Source organism: Myripristis murdjan, chromosome 15, assembly GCF_902150065.1.
Source record: "Myripristis murdjan chromosome 15, fMyrMur1.1, whole genome shotgun sequence".
In the NCBI taxonomy this organism is placed as follows: domain Eukaryota; kingdom Metazoa; phylum Chordata; class Actinopteri; order Holocentriformes; family Holocentridae; genus Myripristis; species Myripristis murdjan.
Window position 1 is genome coordinate 22,512,949 of NC_043994.1, and position 21,810 is coordinate 22,534,758.

The following is a 21,810-nucleotide window of genomic DNA, read 5'->3' on the forward strand; positions in this document are numbered from 1 at the left end:
GAAGAGGTTCAAAGTGCCTGTCAACCCCGCACTGCTCCAGAGCTCAGGCCTGCAGCCGCACCAGGAGCTCCCGTGCGCTATGAGTGGACAAGAAGCACCACTTCATCTTTAAAATGCTGCTATCACAGTTTCTTTTATCAGCTCCACTCCCCCTGAAGCTCTCCTAAGGATCTCTTTTGGGTATCTTCACATCTTGTATTCATCTACCCATTCGGGGGGAGAGATGCGGTCACGATTTTAGTGGGAGTGCAAAGTTTTGCATCACAATTTCACTCTTCACTGAGAAAACTACTAAAATGATGATGAAGATGAGGGGTCTGTACCAAACAAACACGTTTTCCTCCTACAATTACCATGGACCACAATTTGCAGGCCATTGTACACATTTTACCTTTATTAAAAAAAATGACAGCTTCTGTGATTCTGACATTTCAATTTTGGTTATATGTTGATAAAACGGATACTAGGAATACTAGGAATACCATTTTTCTGACTTACCCAGGCTAGGACAAGATGTACAATACCATTTTCACCTCTGTATGGTTCAGTTCCCTTTGCAGCATTTAATGTTGGCTTAGCATAAAGACTTGAAGTATATGGGAGTCATTAGCCTAGGCCATCAAAGTAAAAAATAAACCTTACAGCAACTCAGAAGCCATCTGATTTACACAGTGTATCACGGGTATTTGAAACACACATCTTGAAATAATACTAAAAAAATATATTATTCCAAGATGTGTATTGTTCAGCCTTACCCCTCGCGCTCCCTGTTATTTAATCTTATATACTATAATGTACAAGAGGCATGGAGTGATGCAAATTGCATGAACTGCTTAGTTTCCGGTAAAGAACCAACAACTTGTTTCCTCTTTATCGAGATTTCTCTATTCATGTGGCTATGTGACATTTGACAACTTCTCCAAATTGCCACGGCTCCCATCTGTAAAAGCGGAGTGGCAGATGGGTTGTGAGGCCTATGTGTGAATAGTGCTGCTGAGTTTGGCTCTGTGTGTGTGTGTGTGTGTGTGTGTGTGTATGAGCGTGTGTGTGTTTGACTGCAGCCTTGACCCATCAGGGCTCGGGAGAAACTGCAGCCAAACTGATGGATGCCAGGGGACAACAGAGGGACGAGGGAAAGGAGGGGAGAGAGAGAGAGAGAGAGAGAGAGAGAGAGAGGGAGAGAGAGAGAGGAAATACTAGATCTGCCAAGTGGGAGACGAGTGCCTCTACTGCAGCAATGCAGAAGTAAAAGAGAGGGGTGTCAATGTGATGAAAAAGAAAGACAGAAAAAAGGATGTATTGACTCAGAACAACGCAATATACAAATGTCAAGCAGTGTGACAGGTGCTGCCAAGCATCCGTGTTGCCAAGGCTGACAAGTTTTTGCGAAAGAGCACTTAATTTCCATTCTGCTGGAGTTTCTGTTCGATGTCATCCTTTTGCTGATGCACCCACCATCCACCCTCCATCCATCCAGCCAATGCAGTTATGACTACATGATCCTGGAGCCTATAGCCTCGGCGGAAAAAAAGACAAGCCAGGCAATGCAAACAGTCCCCGCTGAGCCTCGTGCCTTTCCTTCCTCCCCTGCCCTCTGAACAAACAGCTCTCTCCGTGGAGGCCACGGTGCAGGGAGGGGGGGACACTCAGGAGTATTGACTGGCTCCTTCTCTGCTCTGCTGTTTCACCACATCGAGAAGACAACAAACCAATAAGTCCTGCAGCGAACTAGACCTCGCAAGGACAACCCAAGGCAGATGTTTTCACTTCCAGACAGCGTATACATTTCCTCCGCTCTCGCTCATCAGCCCCCAAAGCTGAACAAAAAGTAGCTGCCTCTGAACGGCCTCGCTGCAGCAAAACGTAAACATGATCCCAGGGAAGCCTCGGCTCACTTTTCGCTGTATCCTGTACAACCACTTCCACACTGCACAATCCCCTGCCTGCCTTCTCCATTTCATACACGGCCTAATGACACATAAACACGCATGCACCGACACAAACAAAGCATGCACACACACACACACACAGAAAACACACACTCGCGGAAAAGGAGATGAGTTAATGCACTGCTGTCCACAGCGAAAGGATTGCAAGCACTCAAGGAACAAATATCCTGTTCTCATCATAAAATTTTCATTCAATGTAAGCTCGTTGGTGGACCGAGCGCATTTCCTGGTGAAAAATATACACACTTAACCTTGAGCTGATCTTTTTAACATAATGCATGTGCTTTCCTGGATTCTGGCTGGCCCTTACTCACAGGAATACCAAGTGTAAGGAGCTGTGCAGGCCGACTTGGTGAGGAGACAAAGGGCAGAGTGACAGTGTTGTGAAGTCCTTCTGCCATATCTTATGACTGGTTATCATGCTCTTTTTGGAGGCCACTGACACGACACCTTGTGATGAGAACACTGTGTGATCACAGCACTCGAGTGACACTGCGAAGGAACCAACTGACCTGCATAGTCTCACTCTCTTTCTCACACACACACACACACACACACACACACACACACACACATGCATGTACACTCAACAAGGAAGCGTACTTTCACAGTTCTCCAAATAACTTCGAGCTTCTCATCAGATCCAAATCTCGTTACTGGAAAGTCCAATTCTGAAATTTGAGCTAATTCCTCTAATCTCCTCACATGTGAGCTTGTACAAGTACAGTGAATTTCATGTGATATTTTCTCTGTAGGATCTAATAGGGCTTGGAGATTTTTCTATATTAACATTTATTGTCTTTCAGTGGAATCATATTGTGATGATACGGTTATTTTTGGACATCCTGACATGCAATTCTGCTGTCTACACTGATTCATAGCAAACACACATTTATTTAAAAACAACAGACAACATTAGGCATGAAAAATTTCAGGATATATTTTACAGTTTGACAGTACACCTAATGTTACCATTTGATTAAATGGAGTGAACAGAAATTAGATTATTTAACATCTGATTCTGCATACATAAGTGATATTGTGACATGTGCATCGATATAGAAAAATCCTTTTCAGAATCACAATACTGATTTCAGCCATATCTCCCAGACCTATGATCATATAAGATTTGTAAATAATACCACAGTACCAGATATATGGGTTTGCAACACAGCAGGGCTTCCATAAACATATTAAACTGTGGCAGGCCACCCCTGTTTCATGCTGAACCGACAGTTTCAAGTGCACCTCCACAATCAGCACTGAGTAGTACAGTCACTTCCCCGTCACTCCCCACCCCTCGCTCGTCCCCGACAGTCACCTGAATAAACTATGACAACTAACCTGACACAAATTCAGCTGCCCTGAAGTAATAAACCCCGCCCATGTGGTACTAAGCTTTATTTGCAGTATCATTTAGTATTGATACAAACTCAGTTTTTGCTATTCCTCAGGTGTACAGCGGTGTTGTGGTGAATAGCTTGGTGGGACCCTTTTTGAAAGGTTTGTTTTTATATCGAAGCCATGTGTCAACAAAATAGCTTGTTCTCCACTGTTACATGGCACATTTCATCAGCGAAACTTGCTTGCATTTATAATAAAACAACATTCTTGTCAAGCTGTTGATTTGCAGGCTGCATTATGGTTTGATGTGGGACTTGCCGCACATGGCCACATGTGCTGCTCCGTGAGCACCCATCAACACTACTGAATCGAGGCAATGACACCCCAGTGCACCCGATGCTTTGAACAGTGGGTTTTTGGAATACATTTGAATAAATTTCCCCCAGTAATGGCGTTATCAAAAGCTTGCCATCCAGTGACCTCATCAACCATTTGGACATTTTCCCCAAACTGTCCTTGTAAGTTAATCACCGGTTTGCAGAAAAAAAAGGAAATGATATACTTCCAGCTAAAAGTATCCTTCCCTTACTGTGTGTGCAGTAGGGGGACTTCTGGGACTGTTGCAGATAATCACTAGGGTTGGACAGATGGGAGTCTTGAAAGCTAATAAACACCGATATTTTTCAATCTTCACTGCCAATATTTTAGTGCCAGCAGGCTTATATTGTGCTGATTTTGTGAAATTAAATTTGATCATTCTCATGACCACATTAGTTTTAATTGCAATAAGAAGCTTCCCAAAGACTTTCACTCTTTGAAAGTGGAAAAGCCTCCAAAACAGCATTTCCACCATCTCATGAGAATAAAATTGTCCAATAAAACCTAATTGAGGTCTTAGGTTGGTTAGCAGCTTCCTAACTCTGATATATCCAAAATATATCCAATATCCAATTTCCACCTTCTATTGAAAGGCCAACATGAGCCTTATGTTTCCACAGACCGATAACTTGGTCTCATAATGATCTAATTAATCACGTTTGGTAACTGACCTTTCCAAATGAACTTAAAAAATATCGAACAGCGTGATGAGGGAATTTGATGAGAGCTACTGTTAATATAATAATAAGCTGCAGAGTGTAGATACCCATGTTGTCCTCAATGCTTTCAAGGCTTTACAGCCCACAAATCAATAATGTCCAAAATGAGACAATTCAGAAATCTCAATTCCCTTGAAATCTGTAGAAAAGATATGTGTTTTACCACACACAGACACAAACACACACACCAACCTGTGGAGACAGGGCAGTGGGAGGCTGGGTGAAGAGTGTGGAGTGGGCTGCTGACCGTAGGCTATGTGCTCTCCTGACAGTCTGGTGTGGGAAAGGAGCAGACAGCACCTCCTGCTGAGGGGAGGACACACAAAGAGACAGAAATGTCAAGTTAGTCTTATCGTTCACTTCAAGAGGGAGCAAATTGTCCGGGAGAATCACAATGGAACTGGGAAAAAAACAGCCCTCAAGCTATTTTCAAAAAAAAAAAAAAAAAAAAGGAAAAAAAATGCAGGGCCCTGTCAGGACCTACGTTGCTATGAGCTAAAAAGAGGCTTAAAATAATGAGGCGTGAAAGTGGCAATACTGTTCTATTTTCTATTCCTGTCATGGGCCTGGGATGTTTCCTTTACTTTTCAATTCAAACCCACCATGTGGTCAGGGCTCTGTGCGTGTGCAATGTAGGAATATCAAAAGCAACTTCCTGTGTGTACACTAGGGAGGATGAGTGATGGAGCCACTGCTGTGGCTGTCACTCAGTGAACAAAGAGCTGGTCAGCTGGCAGCTGCTCTACAACCAAGTCAGGATTGGATTCACTTTCTATGAAATACTCTTCCTACAACGTGGCTTCATGTGACACTTTGGTGAAAGAGCGAAAGAGCACAGAACACCATTACCTGGAGGTATGTATTTGTGTGTGATCATGCCTTTGTGAGTTGCTCAGAGGGAGAGAGATCTGAACTATATGTGTGTATGTGTGCGTGCATGTTTTGTGTATGTGTGCCGTGACAGAAAGAGTGTGTAGGTAGGTGGATGATAGAGGGTCATGGTGGATTGAGATGCCAAAAATAATTTCACCTTCAAAGTTAGTGTAAACACTCAGATGTTTGCTGCCTCCCGGTGCTGAGTAGAGGACAGATAAGATGGAGATAACGTGGGATCCACTTCCCACCTAAACTCTGAGAGCACCTGGGCCGTATGCACTGAACAGCACCAGCACTCCATAGCTACTCAGATTAGACTCATACGTTTGGAGTGGTTTTACCTTGCGGGTCTCGCTATAGCTTCCATCGCCATATTAGCAGGTTATTTCTCAACAGCCTCACTAACAGCCTCACTAACAGGCTATGATCACAGTTAATAGACAGCTCTCTGCAGTAAGAGGTAATGCCTCAAAAAGGTCAGGCGTGAATCAGGTGATAAGGTTTTTAAAACCACCCACACCCACATCCAATCCTCCTGAATGTACAGTACAGAAAATAATAAATGTAGCCTCTCTCAGGCTGAACAGCACGTGAGCAATTAATTGGTAGAATATCTTCTCTTTTTGGTATGCTTGCCTGCACAGGGGTTCAGGGACAGCCAGTTTCACACAATAGCTGTTCTGTAGACATGCTGTCATGAGAACCAGCACTGGGGAGTTTTCCAATATCATCAACTACAAACAAGCAGAACTCTTGAAAAGAACGATTTTAGCACACTTTGCTCCGAAATGTGTTTGACGTGTGATTTTTGGACAGGGTTTTCAGAATAAAAGAAATTAAGCGGTGCTGATTACGACTCCCTCCTGGCGGCCGATTTCAATGGTTGAGCGCTCACAAACGGTAACAGCTAAAACTGTAAAAGCTGCATGAAAGGGTAATATCACTCCAAGAGTTTTCAAACACAATGTCCTCGACATGCAGATAGGCCGTGGACCTTGGTCCTAAGATAGCGTGTTGCAGCAGGATCATTGCTTCTTTCTTATCTGTGACAAGTCAGGCATACAGTATCGACTCGGAGGAGCGGCCTGTTTGAAAGACCCCAGTGACTGTAAAAGGTGTCCATTACGCGCCAAGAGTGTCTCCTCCGGTCACGTCTCTGCTGCTGTGGAGGAGGAACGCCATTTGTCAAATTGCTGATATTGTGATGTGGGATATTTATTTTCTGAAAGTACGTCTCTCTGCCAAGCTACAAAATTGACTCATTTTCATTCTGGCAGTGAATTCTAGCTGTAGCAGTGCAGTAACAGAATAATGTGGAGGTACGAGTCAATAATCCCCCGTTAAAAGTGGCTAGTTTCGATTTATTGTAAAATGTGACTAAACAGTAGTGCTGTGCTGATGTAGATAAAATTAACATTATAATATACCAAGAAATTATTTTAATAATGATATATAATGATAGCCACTAACATGAAAATCACTGTAAATAATTAAACATGCATCAATCAGTAATGCAATATCATTATTTCATTACATACAAAGACAAATCTATCGACTGATACGTGAACTGATTGCCTAGAAACCAAGATGTCTTTTACACTAACATCAGGAATAATATAGTGAAGGGTAAAGCCATCAAAATTCAGATGAGCCAGTTTAGTTTATTAAACTACATTTATGCTCATGCTTTCTGGAAATTGATTTTTTTTTTTAAATTCTTACAACTGTAGGTCACAGTCATCTTCTAATTTGCCACAACGCGACTGGATGCCTGAGTTGTTATTAGAGGCAAGCAATTAAAATGGCCAATGTCAAGCCACTGAATATTACAACAAATGGAAACGAGATACTCTTCTATCCAATGATTAATGTTAATAGAGACCAGGTTTAACACCAGACTACTGATGTCATGCAAAACAAAACAAGGATCCAAAGCCAAAGGAAAACAAGAACTGAGTTGGCAACAAAACTTTACAACCTAGTTACTAATTTACATGGGTTGTGTTGTAGTATGAAGTGCAACGCTAGTGTGTGCTGAGGTCGGCTTGAGGTGAGTGTTTTGGAGAGCAGTCGCTGTGGCCTATTTGCACCATCAGGCCTGTGGCCCAGCGAGGGGAGGCCCTGTCTATTTCTGTTGATTAGATTGCAACAGAGGACATCAGCTGCTCTCACTAGATAGCAACCATGACAGGCCAAACCAGGTTCGCACACAATGCATACACACTCAAAAACACACACACACACACACACACACACACACACACACCACAAATTCCCCTGACACTGGCCCCAGATGGCCAAGTCCCTACTGACAAATCTCATCTGCGCTTCAAAAGAAAAAGCAAAATAAGGGTCACAAACAGGTGAGCCGACAGACTTCAGGCTTCAGAAACCTGAAACTCAAGTCAACCAATGAGGCAAAAGTGTCTGCTGAGGTTCTGCGATGCTCAGTTGGTTTAGGAGTTAAATTCCCAATGGGGCCGCCATGCTAAAAATGTATGGGCTTGTGTTAAAGCAAGTTACGGAAAAATCCTTGAGGTTGATGTTTTGATCCAAAGTACGGTCCTTTCAGCGCAGCTAGCAAATGGTACACACTAGTGAGGCTGCACTAATAGCGTCACATTCAAGACTTAGACATAAACATACTTGTCACCGTGAGAAAATAAGCGACCGCTGGCTGCCATGTATTGATTTACTAATTGAGTTATGGCACAGCACGCTGGTGAGCTAACTGCTCAGGGAGCACTTTCAACTAATCACACAAAGCTATGTGTTGGGTGCCGCTCGGCCAGCGGTCTTCTCAGGCAGTCCCAATCGCACTAATCTGCCACCCTTGTACTTCACATGTTGTTGGTGTGCTGTGTTTGACACCTGAGTGCTACATGATTCACAGCAGTGGATACCAGAGTATTCACAGAAGCTCATGAGCCCAGGCCAGGCTCGAGCAGTCTGCCACCTCCACACAATCCCCCCGCCTGGATTCACATGATCTTCACCAGCCCTCATTACTGGAAGCTCCTCATCAGCACGGTGCCAGAGCGCTCAGATGTCTCCTTACGCAAGATATTTCATAGCTCAGATCCACTAATGGTTAATCACACCTGTCAGAGAAGGCGCGTCAAGGCTCAGTATATAGTAGGGATGTCTTGAGAACCAAAACCAAGTCGATGCCAATAGTCCAAAAATACAATGGCACCCAGTTTTCTGTGGCACCGTAGGTACCGGATGAATTTAGATCTAGTATTTATTTAAATTTAGCCTTCAGCGGGCCGTATCATATTCTTCCAGAACTGATGGGGCAGTATGTGATTTACCCCTGTTAAAGTGTGTGCCGAAGAAGAGTTAAACACATGTGACAAGCCTCGGCTTGTCCAAAAGAAACAGCATTTTGCATTTGAGGGCGACGCTCTGACGATAGTAATAAATTTGCAAAACAAAATGTGCAAACAATTCCATTGAAGTTCCTGATAAATGGTTGTTTATTTTTCTAAATGTGCATAAGCCTACTCATTATTTCCATATCTTTCTCGTGTCTCTGCGGGATACTGCAGTTGAAATTCTGTGAAATCTGAAAAGTTGTTACTTAAGCACAGTTGACTTATTGTTTGTTTTACATACCTGAAGGCTTAAATACTCAATGTTCAACAGAATTTAATAAATGTCTTTTTTATTCTTTCTTTTCTTCACCATGGTATTGAAACGGGTATTGAGAATCATGGAAATTCACTGGAATTATACTACTGAATTTCTGGTATCGTGACAACCCCAGTATATAGTTGTATAATCGCATAGGCCTGTAGGCACGCTCTATAAAAGTCAGCATTTCAGATCATCCATCTAAGACCTGATGAGGCTCAACAATTTCCAATTTTCAGCATTTTGTGGTCATGCTGAAATGATTAGTCAATTGAATTTGTTACTTACCAAAAAAAAAAAAAAAAATCCAAAACATTTAGTGGTTCCAAGTACACAAAGATCACTAAGATGCTAAGATTTGCTGGCTTATTTCCATTCATATCATGATTGATAAATATTCTTTTTTCTGCTTTTTTTCTGGCTGCTGGTCAAACTAAAGAGGCATTTTGAGGGCACTACTTTGGGCTCTGCTAACTTCCAGTGAGACTTTGTCATGATTTTTGACACTTTACAGCATAAACGAATACTTGAAAAAAATAACTGATGGACTGACTGACAATAAAAACAATAATCCTTAGTTGCAGCCCTAATGCCGGGTTGGCATGTCTCATCCAAAGGCTTACAGTGCAGCAACAAAAAATGGCACAGACATGGGGTCAACATTTTTGGAAAGCTCTTGACCTCTACTATCATGTCCGATGGCAAACCAATAGGGGGCGCCACCGACTAGTGTCAAAACATGGAAAAAACATGATTTCACTATCTTAAGAAAAAAAAAATTAAAATCTGACCATTCAGGCGTTCTTCCCACACCCAAAAACTTTGATTAAGATTGCAAAATTAGTGATCACCACTTCATATAATAGACATAACATGTTAGAACTACAAAAGCTATGGCGCAGGACAGCTCTGTGTGTTGCAACTCTGCACGAATTGTAGTTCTGGTACCCCTCTTCCGGGTTAGGATAAACATTGTGAATTTAGGTTTAAAAACCATACATACGGTAGTTTTTCAACAGCAAAAGCATAACCTTAACATGTAGCCTATGTTTATACCACGAGTAAAGATGTGTTATGAAAAAAAAAATATATATATAGACTATATAAATCTTTAGTGCTATTTTTGACGTGTTCCGACGGTTTGTCCACCCGCTCTGTTTCGCTGACTGAAAGGGTTGTGTTCAATGGCGTAACATATCAGCACATTATCAACTTTCATGCACTTTATTAGATTTTATTGACTTTATTGATGAAAGCTGTCGATTCAGACACGTCGCTGATAAACACTAGGATTATGGGTAATGTAGTGCTTCTCCGTGATATGATATCGCAAATAAAACGTGTTTTCTTAAAATAAAGTTGATATTATACGGGACTTGTGGACACATGCCATCGTTACACATCCTCATAGCTCGTGGTAAGTCTGCCTTGGGTGGTTACAACGTTATGGCTAATAATCAGACCTTTTTTTCAGAATACCGATTAAATTTGCACTTCCGGGATCTATGAACCACCACCCACGGCGTGACGTCTTTGAAGCCGAGAAGCCGGGAGTCACCAGGTAGCATGAAGCGCGTTGCCTTGGTAACGCCGGTGTTTTTCAGATTAAAATAAAATTTCGTTCATTGATTTCAAAATGGCTTAAAATGTGATTTTTGTGGACTAGAAAAATATGAAAATGATGACATTATAAACTATACAGTGGCGGTTCTGCCTATGTGCCGCCCTAGGCGAAATTACTGGCTTGCGCCCTTCCATGTTAGATACTACTCCTACCGGCCATGGCACCAGGCGGGCCGACCGCGGCACTGACCGCTCACCTGTCAGATCCCGCAGACCTGACCGGGTGGGCGCGGTACCAGCCGGTGCCGCGACCGACCCGCCTGATGCAGGCCGGTGGCTTTTTTATTCAAACAAGATTTTGTCCATATAAAAAGTAGCCTATTTTCCAAAAAATGGTCTTGAAAAAGAGGGGTCATCTTAATATCAGGGTCGTCTTTTATGCGGGTCAATATGGTAGGTCTAGTCTAGAAAACTGGTGATTTTTTATTTTTTATTTTATTATTTTATTTTGATTAAATTTGCACTTCCGGGATCTATGAACTACCACCCACGTGAAATTGACTTTCAGTGGACAGCGTTTGCGTGGTGGCCATACGACACGGATCCTAATTGACTTTCAGTGGACGCTGTTTCTGTGGTGGCCAGACGTAATTATAACGGGTTATGTGCCAGGAGCACGCAATGCGTTGTTAAGAGGTCGTGCTCATTTCACGGATTTCTGTGAGATCAGGTTGCTGAAAGTCTAGTAAATCAAGGCTGTGACTCAAGTCTAATAGTGTGAGGTAAGATGGAGAGGGGAGGGGAGCGCGAGCAATAAATTAACTTGGAAAAGCACCAGTGCAGTGTGATATCCTTTGTCTGGATTAACCCCTTCCTATGGGATCAATGGAAAAACACAGTTGCAAAGGACAATCAGGTCAAATATAATCCTCAACGACTGATATGCGATTCCAACACACATAACGCTATACCTCCATCTAAAAATAACTCAATTAAACAAACATATCTAACAATTGTACCTGAGGATAATTCGAGAGATTACAGTAGCGGCTAAGTGAATTCCGATGGCGCTTGTGACCCTTCTATGTTCAACAACAAAAGACGCAGGGTGAACGCTTGCTCAGCAGTGTGAAAGTCATGACCTCCTATAGATTCGGTCAACACAGGGTCATGCTAACAATTAGCCATGGATGCCTGGTCCACGGCTTCAAATTTAACTCTATATCACAGGCCCGAAACCCTCGATTACACACTAAGTCACCCTGTCTAACTCTGCTTTGCTGTTGGGGTGAAATGAAAGTGAAGGTAATAAACATTAGCTCATGAGCAAGGCTGTGTGCAGTTATACAACAACATGGCAGAGGGTCCAGGCAGGTGTCAGAATATAATGTGCTTGTGTGTGTGTGTGCGCGCATGTGTGTGTGTGTGTGTGTATTTCCAGCAGCAGATCCCCAGCCTGGCGGGTGGGAGTACAGCTGAGGGATAATCAGCAGTGGAAAAAAAAATAATCAAATTCTTTACTTAGTCCTCATTGTGAAGAACACTCCCTTTCAGAGTGTTAATTTATTGATGCATTAACCTGCAAGAAGCATTTTAATTTACTGTTGTAGGTCAAACGGTGCATTCATGTGGTGGCAGATTAGCTGTGCGAGTCCAACATTATGACGTCCACCGCTACCATTATTAATCAAGCTAGAGACAGCATGCCTAGCAAGCAATCTTCACCTATTTCAGGGATTTATTCATCTGACTGCCAAAGAAAATTCAATGCCAGGAAATATCCATGTCTCTTACATTTGTCCTTGTGATTCATTTTTAGCTTTACAGAGTGAAATTTCCATCTCTATACTCATGGCCATGGCCATTCTAGCCCTTATGTCCCGTGTTGGGCAATTTATGCTGCATTTATGTTTTGCATGTAAAAGCATATTCTGCAAAGTAACTAGTAACTACAGCTGTCAGATAAACACAATGCAGTAAAAATGCGATCATTCTCACTGAAATGTAGAAAAGTAAATACAAATACTGAAGTTTAAGTCCCAGTACCTAAATATTCACTACAATACTTGAGTAAATGCACATCCACATGAAACCTACTGGTGTTAGTCCCTCAGTCAGTTCCGTTTTCCTTGTTAAGTGATTTAAATGGAGCAAAACCTCTACACCAGATGGTAGATGGAGAGCAGCTTACACACAAAGGGGCTACTCGAGTTTCATGTCTGCCATCATCGCCTACATTCCCTCCTCTTGCCCTTCACATGTGCTCAAATGCACATAGCTACTTAATATTGCATGCTGGGTATATAAATGTGGAGGTGACGTGGATCATCTATTGTCTATCAGCCTCAGACTCTTTCGGCGCTCTAGGTGAAGCTTTGTTGCCCTTGTGCCAGCATGCACCGTGAAACTCCAAACTTCAAATTCTGATCCAACCATCTCTCCCCATTCATTTTCTTCTCTCAATTCATCTTCCTCTATCGTGCTTTTTCTTCTCTGCATCCTCCTCACCAGCCAGAGAAAGGCGGCCGGCCACAGGGAGATAGAGGGGTAAGAGGAGGAGAAAGTAGGGAGGCTGCAGGCAATCACCGGCCACAGCGAGGGGCGAAGAGGAGAGCGAGATAGGAGAGGAGAGACGAGAGTTAAATGAATTTTCCACCACATTAAGCAGACCCTGTTACCCAGTGCCTACGCATGCACAGTAAAGGGGGTCGGTGGGGGGTTTCGGAGAAAGGCTGAGTGACCGCTGGACAATGAAGGTCTTTTCTGGGCAGAGGAGATGTCATGGGAGCACAGGGGTTCCCTGGATGTTCCCCGCTGACAGGCTGACATACAGAGAGACATACAGAGAAAAGAGAGGGATTATAATCCTGGCCAAGCTACAGCCAAGAGATCTGAAGGACACCGCATTAACCCACATCAAAGATATGGTCATATCTCCTGAGAACCCAACTCCTGACCTTCTGTCAAGGACATGTGGATGGTGAGTGTGTGTGTGTGTGCGTGCGTGTGTGTGTGTGTGTGTGTGTGTGTGTGTGTGACTTTACTACTGGACTGGACAAAGAAATCCTTAACAGGAGCCTCACTGTAGGGTTCCTGCCAGCTAACATCAATGAGAAAGAATGGGAGAAGGTTGCACTGTTTTCATCCCTGTCCTCTCTCTTTATCCCATGGGAAATGTGGAAACAAACACATGCACACACACACAAACACACACACAAATGCACATACATCCACACATGCGCACTGTGCCAATGTGTGCCAACCCTTTGTCATTTAGCATTGTTCATGTGGGACACACATATAGACACACACACACACACACCTATACACAAACAGGGTCATGAAGGCGGAGTGTGCCGAGTGCGAGGCTGACAGCTAGCGTCTCCTGCTGCAGCAGAGATGAATGGGTGGGCTGAAAACTGCCTTCATTCATAATGGAATACAGCAACAAAGCAGCCTCATCCCAGGTGTCTGGAGGACTAAGGACTGCAGAACAGAGGAAGAAAGGAAGCAGGGGAGACTACAGGAGGAAACAAGAGGACCGCTAACAGCACCGAGGCCGATACTATGAAAATGTGCTAGATCTACCATAGAATATTCTTCTGATATTCTGCCCCAGGTGCTTATCCAAATAAAGCTTAGCGGGAAGGACGATGCAATGCTGTAACACCCCTGGTAATATTAGATAAACTTGCAGTGTAACACTCGGGATGCCCTGGAAATGTCAGGATAAACACTGCTGAGTTTATCAGCCTTTGAAAGACCTCAGCGTTCCAAAGAGGAGACCAAGATTTTGTAAACAAGGATGAATTAGAAGTGGATGAATGCGAAGAGCGGAAAGGAGAAAAAAAAAAAAAGTATACAGCAAAGAGGATGTGATTACAAAACTGGACAGAGGGGAAACCAAACATGTTCTGTGGGATGTGCTGTTTGCTTTCCTTTCATACAAAGGACACACATGTACCCGCCTAGCCATAGAGATGAAGCTGATGATCAGCAGCAGGGAGAGCAGAAGCGTGGGCGTGAGGGGGAGGAGGCTCAGGCACACCAGAGGAGAGAGTGAGAAAGCATCAGTGAGGAGAAGCAGTGGGAGGACTGTGCAGGAGAAAATCCTGTCTGAGGGTGTCTGTGTGTATGCGTGTGTGAGATGCATATTCATATTAGCGGTGTACCACCAGCACAAAATACTCATTCTTAGCATCAGTGGTAGCCACAAAACCAAGACCACCTGCTGGCACAGTGCTATTTAAAATGCCTAGTAGTACAAAAATAATAGATCAGAATGAATTAAATATGTGCACCCATGCCTTTAAATGTATTTACAGTTTGCTAAACTTGCCGTACAATGAAAAGACATGGCTAAAAATTGTGCACATAAAGCACACTTCAGTATCGGCGAGTCCTGAAAATTAAGTGGGCCTAATTGTGCACAGCCAGCAGAAAGTGGTGTGGTACTCTTTTGCATGCAGTGACATGTACGACCTAGCTGGTTACAACAGCCAGCTGCTGGATGAGGGGAAAGGGCACAAACTGTGCACACTGTGGTTGACTGTATATCTGGAAAAACGGGGCAGCGTCTTTGTTCCTACCTCAGTAACGAGCAACCACATCTATACAGCTAGGAGTGTCACCCAAGCACTGCGGTCGCCTGTGCAGATGCTTTCTCTGTTAGTTTTACTTGACTTAGCCTCCTGACGAAGGGCCTGCGGAGACCGACATGGCATCGCAGCTCATCTTTCACTACATGTTGCGCCTGTGCTGTAATTCTAGTCAACTACATCAATCAAATTTTTATGGGCCTGTCATTGTAACTGCTGGTACTGGAGATTCTCGGGTGAAACCGATGATGGCCTGCCTGAGTAGGGTTAGCTGTGTCAAATCAGGACAAGCTTCTCCGTACCTGCCAAGCAACTGCAAGACACTTTCTTCTGATTTTATCTATGGTGGACAAATTGGACTGCCCTGGCACTCTGTAGACAGGGATATGGGAGATGTCCAGAACTGCAGCTGAGGACAGTGATTGTGCATTTTACCCAGCATTACTGCTAACAGCGCACATCATATCACAGCATAATTTGTAAAATTCAAATACAGCACTGTGCTTAACAGATTGCTCTTATAGCTGTATGATGTATCTGGCCTTCCAATGTGTAACCAAATGAATGAATGAATGAATAAATAAATAAATAAAGTTTTTCATTGCAGCAGAATAGACTCTGCTTTCTCTTCAATATAAGAAACCAGTTTTAATCAGGGCAAGTAGTAGAGATGACTACTGGCGCTTTCACAAGCCATATATACAAGTGATTTTTGATAAACAACCATTACTAATATGGATAGGATGACCAAGCAGGCACAGGCAAATATCAGAACTATATGTTCTATAATGCAGCCTATAAAACCAGGAGAAAAACAACAATCAAGGCTGGGTGGTATCAACATATCACCCATCCCTAGTCCTAATTTATGATCATAGTCTGAATTCAAAACACAATGTTAAAGAAAATAACTTTGGGGTGTCAGTTGGATGATACTGGCAATGTTGAAGACCTGCTCTGCTAGCTGTTGTGATTGGGTAATAGACTTCTCAGCTTATAAGCCAGTCATGACAGGCCAAGTCACCAACCACCAGCTGAAAACATTATTCAAGTGGATTTACTCAAGTTCAAGTTTATTTAAAGCCCAATATCACTGTTTACAGTCCCAACAACTTTGAAATAAATAAAACAGGACAACACCCTCGACTTAATCCTCATATCAGGTAAACGGTCAGTACATCCCCTGTCAAGGTTATACACAGAAATTTATGTAGAGAATACCCATCTCTGTGTTTCGCCTATTAGGCCCATACCAATCTCCTCAAGTCCTGTTAAACCACTGTGAAGCTCATTCTCCGTCCTGTCCTGTTGTTTCGCCTTCATAAACACGGCCCCATGGCAGCAGCAGAATCTGGCAAACACAGTCGCCATTGTTCTGAGCAATGACGACTGCTATGTTTGCATAAAGCCAGGTGAATGAAAAGGCCCCGCTGAGCTTGGCCTACTCTCATTTACACACAGATGAACCTTAGTGAAATGTAGGTAAGCCACACTAGAAATTCACGTTAACTAAACTATCAAGTGAACCACAGGCATTTTACTATTAAGAACTTCTGTCATTACTCAAAGCCTTCAGATGCATGAATTCATATTACTGAGAATTATAATGTCACCGAGCAAACACAAGGTGAGGAGAGAGGAAGGTTACAATACAAGTAAAATATCTATAAACACAACCAGACATGCAGCAGCTAAGCTACTTTATGTAATTCTCTTTGTGGGTTTGTGGGACAAACGCAATAGAAGTGAATGGCAAAGATAAAGTAGAGCAGCAAAGACTTCTCCTCAAATTACTTTTGATGAAATAATGTTTTACTTTCAATTTACTATCAGATGGAGTTCAAATGGAATATAACTCTTTATATGAATTTATGGCCCATACATTTAGTGTACATATTTAGTTATATGAAGAAAAGCTTTATAGCCTTCAATAATTCAAGACTGGGGTGAAAAGAACATGACCGCTGCCTGTGCATTGTAGCGTTATATTTATTCCAAAGAGCTATCTGAGTGGGAGGAATTGAAGGATGCAGGAGTGTGCAGCAATCCAACAGCCAATGCCTTCTACTGTGCACAAGTCTGCACAGAGAAATGCTGTGTCCTTTTGCCAGAAATGATGTCAAGAATGAGGTGATATATGTGCGTAGGTAGCAGAGAAGAAGGGAGCATGAGATGGATAACCTTCAATCCTCTGTTGGAAAAAAGACATTCTCTGCGTGTACACCGTTTCCCAGGCAACAACAACACCGGGCCTGATCCTGGAGACTACAAAAGGTCAAGGAAACTGTGCATTCACAAAGTCGCTATCTCTCTCGCTCAGCTCAACGCATCTGTCACACAACACATACACACACTCACGCGTGCATACTTCATAGCCTTGATTTCTCGTGCGGAGACTTCGCCACGTCTACTCTATCTACCTAGAGTCATATAACAACTCAAAAGAGTGTGCCTGTGACAGCACATTAACATTAGAAAGGCTGCCTCAGGCTGACAACACAAAGACAAGCAGTGAAGTGGCTTTGGAGCTGGAAGTCTTTTGAGTTGCTTTTTTCCATTAAAACAAAGTGAAGGAGATTTACCCAATTTCCCCTTCTGCTTCCACATTTTTTCTGTGTGAGGGCTATGCGATATGATGATATATATCATGGGACGAGAGAAAAATATGCTATGTTCTGACGTACCGCAACGTACGATGGGTTTCCACATCAGACTCAACACAATAGACCTCCACTCTACCACTTACAGAAGAACCACAAAAGGTAGGCCTACTACTGGGAGATCCAAAAGATGAGCCAATGGAAGGCAAGTGTTGAAAGCAAAAGCAAATCTCAGTTCTGTTCAATGCAACTTCCAAATAAAAAGAGAAAAGAGAACATGTCTTTCATTTGTATTTATTTCACAGAATTCACAGAATCAGGTTATTTTGTATCAGAATTTTTTTCAGCAAATTTACAAAAAACATTCTGTATCATGATATAGCTATATTGTTATCAAGATATGAAATGGTCCATATTGTGATGGAAGATTGTCAGTATTGCACAGCCCTACTCTCTCTCTCGACTCAATCTCCATCCTCACTCCACCCCTTCACTGTTCCCTATCCAGTTGAGGGCCGGGCAGGGAGTTCCCTGGGGTTCCTCTACAGGAACAGGGGGAAGCTGATGTGCCACCAGTTGATGGCACAGCAGCTGAAGGTGGCACATCACTCGTTCTGCACCACCTAGTACTTCTGCCTAAAAACAACAACCAAGCTGGACACTGGTTTGCCTGCTGGCTGACTGATAAGCTCTTCATTCTCATATTCAGGTTGTATAGAACAATACTTCTGTCACACTGTTATGGCAACAAGATAATAGCGTGTTGTCACTGCATGTAACAGAAGACACAGACTTCTACTGCAGGCAGAAAACTATCAAATAACAGAGGCAGCGGATAGTGCAGCAACAGAGTTATTCCATAGTCAGGGAGGGGCCTTGGCTTCGTCACAGTGGAAACACAGCACCCTTTTCATTCTGACGCGACTGGAATGACGGGGAACCCCACCCAGTCTCAGATCAATAACCCAGAGGCAACAGTGACACTCTGTTAGCCACATTAGAAAAACAAGGCAACAGCTGAGACTGAAACACTCATCATTCAAAATAGCTGGCCCAAGCTGGACATGTGACCATTCTTAAATAACTCGAGGGCAACATAATGGAGTACAGTTACATTGAGTGCGCATGTCCGCACACACACACTCCCACACTGTGCAGGGTGCCAATGGGTCATGAGTTCCCAATTCCACCCAACAGCCTCAGACACTCTTACCTCTGAGATTGCTCTATGAAAATAAGATTCAAATCTATGCGTCCATACGCATTTTGCATGCATGAAGGGTTAGTGCTGTACCTGCTTTGCCTATATGTTTGTGTGTGCGTGTTTGTGTGTGTGTGGTATTAGTGGAGGCTGAGGGGTGGTGGGAGCTTCAGGAACAAAATGGTTTGCAGAAAGCTATTCCTTGCTGTTTTGTTAGTAAAATGGAGATGATGCTGCTGCTGTATTTAACAGAGTCAAATCTCCCAGGACTGGGACAGCTCACACAGCTGCAACCAACAGACAGCACAGCGCTTGTTACGATTTGCCATTCCCAGACTGCCATGGCGACATTCCCCTAGATATGGCACGTAACTTACATTAAACCACCAGACCATTACTATACTTTAACCAAAGGTGGCCCAGAATCCAATCCTGTGCAGTGGCTTTCTGATCATGCAGCCAAAGCCCAATGAACACTGACTTGTCTCCATGGAAATGCATGTTCCATCAAAGTCTTTTCTCCACTAACATCCTATTTATAGACTGGTGGAGCACTAGCTAGCTGGCAAAGAACGAGTGGTACTGTAGTGAGAATGGAAATGTCTGGTATCTCAACCTCCCTAAGCCTCCTGTCTTTTCTTTCCCTGTCTTTTTCCTTACAGCTTCATTTAAAATCAATGGCTGCCTTCAAGCAATCACTTCATTAAAGAGATGAGGTTGTATGTATGCATATATTTGATGTCAGACTGATGAGAGGCCTGCAGGATGTGTGCAGAAACACATCTGCATGCAGTCAGCAGTGCACAAAAATGAGACAACAGGTAGGTAAAGGGTCACCGCTGACCTTCCCTGGCAGAAGGTTACAGGACGCTGTGGTGCAGTGCTTCTTGTCCACGTGTGTGGAATGCGGATGAGAAAACCAAAAGGCTTTCCCTGGTTGCCAGCCTCGCTCTCTCCATTTCTGCCATGATGAGAAGGGGAGGCTTCTGTATGCATGCGCAGTGCATACTCATGCAAAGATGAATAAATAAAGTGATATACCTCTCATTTCCTTAAACTGTCCCTCGTCTCTCTCTCACCTGCACATATCATTCCTTCACCAACACCAACAGATGAAAAAGGAGAGCATACTTGCATACCTATCGCACACACCTAGCACAGCCTCAGGCCGAACAACATTTTTTAAAAAATGACCTCCACCTCAGTGTCTTTGAAGCAACAGCCACAATATGCAAACTGAGCTCAGGGGAAATGTCCTCCCTAATCACACTGCTGTGGCACCAATGTTGCTAATTAGCATTAGCCAACATGAATGTCATACTTAATACCACACTGCACCATAAAGATAGGCTCCTACAAACAGCAGGGCGTTGACTCAGTGACCTAGAACAACAACTGCAGTTGTCGGCTTTCATTAACAAACACACTCACTCTTGATGACCACTAACAAGACCACAAATCTCCATCGTTTCATTCAGACATCGCCATATTTGTTAGATGTGGACCAAGTGAGCCAAGACTAAGTGCTCTTTAAATCCAATGAACAAAAGAATTTCCAAATCTTCTGCGTCCGGCCATCAACCCAGAGACCCAATCAACAATGGATTACAGCAGTGAGGCTATTTACATAAGCAATTTGTTTGCTGACGTGCTTCCCAGAGGTGCCTTTGCGCTTAGACTAGATCGTATCTCTCACATATCATTCTCCTTTTAGTCCTCGATGACTTTCACAAACCATCAGATTGTACATCATAGTGTTTTATAGTATTGTAGGATGGGCCACGGAGGAGACACAAAATTGTTGTCAAAGATGTCAAAAATTGTTTTGTTTAATTCAGGGCAATGACTATAAATTGCAGTCATATAGTGGAAGTAGTCCTCTGAAAGACATCACACCGTGTAAAGTGTATTGGAAAAGCCAAATAATATTAAATATAGCTATTCAGTCAAAGTAAACTATTGTGACATGACAATTTGTCCACATTTCACAGGAGTGGACCCATTTGCACAATACCCCGGTAATAGGATTATCTGGTCGAATTCTCCAGTCCAAACAGGTATGCAGAAGACCAAAAAATGACTTTGGGTAGATGACACAGGACTGGTATGAATGAGGCTCCAAAGCGCTGAGGCAGCTAAAACCGTAAAAGCCGTAACACCGATCTGACCCCTCCCGTTCTCATCTTATATACACCGAACCTCCACAGAGCTCTCGAACAGCCATACACACGGCTTATTCCATGTGTGTCTCCACTCATTGATCCACTCATGCTGATATAGGAGTTAATTAAAAGAGACGAGGCCCACAGCTCACCACTCCGGCTTCATTTAAAACTAGCAGTTAAGTAGTCAGAGGAGACAGGCTTCTTATCAACATGAAAACTGCTAGGGGTGGGTCTGGCAAAGCAGCAAAAAAAAATGCATCTAAATGGTTCAGTCAGACACACACACACACACACACACACACACACCATAAAAGAGAGCCTGGATTGAATGAGTGAGCCTGTGTAGCTTGTTAGCCTGGTCGTGGTAGTAATTGCAAATAAGGCAAAGAGACTCCAGGCCTTTTAATCAGAGGCTGGCCGCAGGTGTGGCTTTATTTGCCTCCTGCATGGTGAGTCCCCTGTGTGCAACTGTGCATGTCTAGCATGGCACGGCAAGGATCTGGGTGATTACTGTGTAAACACAGAGGGAGCTGGGCGGAATGAGAGAATGTTGCTCCCCAGGACTCCTCGACACCCAGGTCGTGCTCAGAGTCTGATCAATCTCAGTTAAGACTCACTTCTTAACTTCTGCCTGTTTGCAGACGGTGTCACACCCATCACTCACCCAAAACACAGACAGCTTATTTCAGGTAGAGCGCAGACTGGAAATGGGAAATGAAGATAGACGAGAGAGTTGAAGTCCCTGCACTGGAGATGAGTTTCATCCAGGTAAAATGAAATC

General features: G+C 43.3%; 1 protein-coding gene across 3 annotated transcripts in view; it reads right to left on the bottom strand.

Moving 5' to 3' along the window:
• mcu (mitochondrial calcium uniporter) overlaps positions 1-21,810 on the bottom strand; it is a 63,308-nt gene that overhangs the window by 31,267 nt on the left and 10,231 nt on the right. Inside the window, exon 2 of one of the 3 annotated variants that reach the window (XM_030070633.1) lies at positions 4,583-4,693. The exons of 1 other annotated variant lie outside the window; for it this stretch is intronic. In XM_030070633.1, coding sequence (XP_029926493.1) covers positions 4,583-4,693 — 111 coding nt within the window. Of the gene's footprint in view, positions 1-4,582; positions 4,697-21,810 lie in introns of all 3 variants that reach the window. One more of the 3 variants, XM_030070632.1, reaches the window with a different exon arrangement.